This window comes from Mandrillus leucophaeus, unplaced genomic scaffold (genome assembly GCF_000951045.1).
Source record: "Mandrillus leucophaeus isolate KB7577 unplaced genomic scaffold, Mleu.le_1.0 Scaffold825, whole genome shotgun sequence".
Classification (NCBI taxonomy): Eukaryota; Metazoa; Chordata; class Mammalia; order Primates; family Cercopithecidae; genus Mandrillus; species Mandrillus leucophaeus.
This window is the reverse complement of record NW_012108975.1, coordinates 371,210-374,120: the sequence shown is the minus strand read 5'-3', so window position 1 is coordinate 374,120 and position 2,911 is coordinate 371,210. Positions and strand designations below refer to the sequence as shown.

General features: G+C 37.5%; 1 protein-coding gene across 1 annotated transcript in view; it reads right to left on the bottom strand.

Annotated features, from left to right (window-relative positions):
* Positions 1-2,911, bottom strand: part of AXDND1 (axonemal dynein light chain domain containing 1) — a 196,197-nt gene that overhangs the window by 188,738 nt on the left and 4,548 nt on the right. The window contains exon 4 of the mRNA XM_011968050.1: positions 2,479-2,582. Within this exon, the coding sequence (XP_011823440.1) occupies positions 2,479-2,582 (104 nt within the window). The remainder of the gene's footprint in view (positions 1-2,478; positions 2,583-2,911) is intronic.

The window sequence follows — 2,911 nt, the reverse complement described above, 5'->3', positions numbered from 1 at the left end:
AACAACAAAAAACAACTTTGATTCTTAACCATAACAATAACAACTGGATTTTATTTATTTGACTTTAAGAAATCCTCCAACTCGTTCTTCAGCCCCCAGATTATTAAACTGAGTTCATAAGTCAAACTTTTCTGCAAATCATCATTGGTTGAGTTATGTGTATATATAAAATGTCTTTTATCTGAAGTTGCCAATTTCACCCTGTTCTGGGAGTTATTCCCACAGGCACTTCTTCATACCAGCTCCTTTAGCCCTTCCAACAATTTTGTAAATACCCAATGTTCTGCATTTGATTCTTTCCTGCTTAAAATATCTAGACTGATTTATTTTCTGCACTGAACTCTGCTGAAAGAGTTGTTGAAAAATATTACTCAGAGAATACTTGCTTTGTTGTTTATATTTTACTGCTGGGTTCTGGGTGATTGAGGTTGCTGGACAAGTTATCTCGTTATGAACATGATTAGTTGTGCATTAGTTTTCTATTGGTGCCATAACAAATTACCACAAATTTAGCATCTTAAACAGCACAAATTTATTATTTTACTGCTCCATAGGTCAGAAGTCCAACAGGGTCTCCAAGGGCTAAAATCAAGGCGTTGGCAGGGCTGTGTTTCTTTCTGGATGCTCTAGAGGAAGATCCATTTCCATGCTCATTTGGATTGTTAACAGAATTCGATTCCTTAAAGTTGTAAGACTGCGATCCCTGTTTCCTTGATAGTTGGTGGCTGAGCTGTCATCAGAATTCCTAGCTTCTATAGCCAAATTCATTTATTGGCTGCTTTTCCCCTTCCTCCATCTTCAAAGCCAGCAATGGCAGGCTGAACTCCTCTCACACTTCAAATCTGTCCTCTTCCTTTCTCATCTCTCTGACCCACTTGACCACCTTCCTTTTCCACTTTTAAAGATTCAGGTGTCAGGTTGGGCCCACCCTGACAATCTAGGATAATCTATCCATCTCAATGTCCTTAACTTTCATCATTTCTGCAAAGTCCCTTTTGCCAGGTTAGGTATATATTCACAGGTTCTGAGATTAGAGTGAAAATGTTTTAGTGGGGTTGAGGGAGCATTATCCTGTCAACCTGACTTCACACTTAAAAAACTCCAACTCAGAGTCATCTGACATTAAAACTTTATTTTTTGTTTTGTTTTGTTTTGAGAGGGAGTCTCACTGGATCACCCAGGCTGGAGTGCAATGGCATAATTTTGGCTCACTGCAATCTCCACCTGCTGGGTTCAAGCAATTATCCTGCATCAGCCTCCCGAGTAGCTGGGATTACAAGTGTGCGCCATCATGCCTCTCTAATTTTTGTATTTTTTGTAGTGACAGGGTTTCACCATGTTGCCCAGGCTAGTCTTGAACTCCTGACCTCAAGTGATCTGCCCACCTCGGCCTCCCAAAGTGCTGGGATTACAGGAATGAGCCACTGCACCTGGCCGACATTAAAACTATAATGTCAGCTTATTGCCACATTGAGATACAGCTAATTAATTTTCAAAGTACTTCAAACAACTCATAATACTAATTATTGCTACTAATAATTATAACCATGATCTGGAGGCATAGAATAAAATATAAAGCCTCAGGACACAAAAGTCAATAGGACAAGTTTCTACCAGTTTTTCTTGCACTGAAGCATAGCTGAGTAATAGCACCTATACTTAAATAGTACATTATAGTTTTACAAGTGCTCTTGCATCCATTATCTTATTTGTGCTTTTCAATATCCCTGGGAGGCACACAATGGGCAAGTCTATTATTCCCTTTTTACATATGAGAAAATGGGACTTCAGAAAGACAAAATAACCTACTCAAGTATGTTAAGTGTAAACATTTCTTTCAGAAGAAGTGACATTTAAGTGAGGGGACATGCATGGAGTAAATTGGTAAGTGGACAATACATAGAAAACCAGCAGGTCTCAATCTTCATGGGGAAAATGTTGACATTTAGAATATTTGTAGGAATGAGACAAAAACAAATAGTATTTGCTGACTTGATCTGAAACAGTGTAAAGATGAAGGGCTCCCTTTGGAGAGATACAGAAATTAAGCTTTTGTTTTTCAAGGTTTTCCACATCATGAAGCTGTTACCTAGTTCTTTCTTCTAAAGATGTCCACAAGGAAGATATACACACAGATAAAAGGGGCACTAAAGGCATTCTGCCTGTTGGATCTTGTCCCTTTTACTAGGGTACAACAGGGAATAGGAGAGTATAGGGACAAGTATACAAAGGCATGCAAAAAACAAATTTAAACCAAAAGTATGTAAAGCCAGCACCTATTTCCATCCTACTGATAATAATCATACACAAAAAGGTGGTCTTTGGCCCTTCTGGATTGTATTTTGATTCAAACATACTGTAAATTTCATCATCTATGATTCAGTGATTTTTCTAATGCTACCCCTCCCAAGGTAATCATACCAAATGAGAAAATCAACTCTATTTATCAGCATCTACCCTACTATCTTCCTTCTTTACCTTCCAGCTCCCGTGAGGGAGACGGGATGGTCAATCAGGTATTTGAATTTATTCCTTCGAACAGGGTGATGCCAGACATGGTCTACAAGGCGTGGAAGAGTGCCCTGGGAAAAAGCAAATACACATGAATATCCAGCAGAGGGCAATCTAATCAAATAAAATTTATTAATAGTTTTGCGTAAGTACTGTATTTACATTAAGGGCACTTGGGTACTCAAAGGAAAAAAGAGCAGAATTCTTATCAAATAACATAAAGACTAAAACTAGAATAATTCTATAGTGAGTGAAAAACATTAAGGGTAGTAATGATCATTTTAGTAAATCCACATAAAAACAGGTCAGTGGAAATACTCAAGCCTTGGAAACAATTTATACAAAAGACTGGAGTTTTCAATCTAAGAAATTACTGTAAATTTTTTTTTTTTTTTTTTTT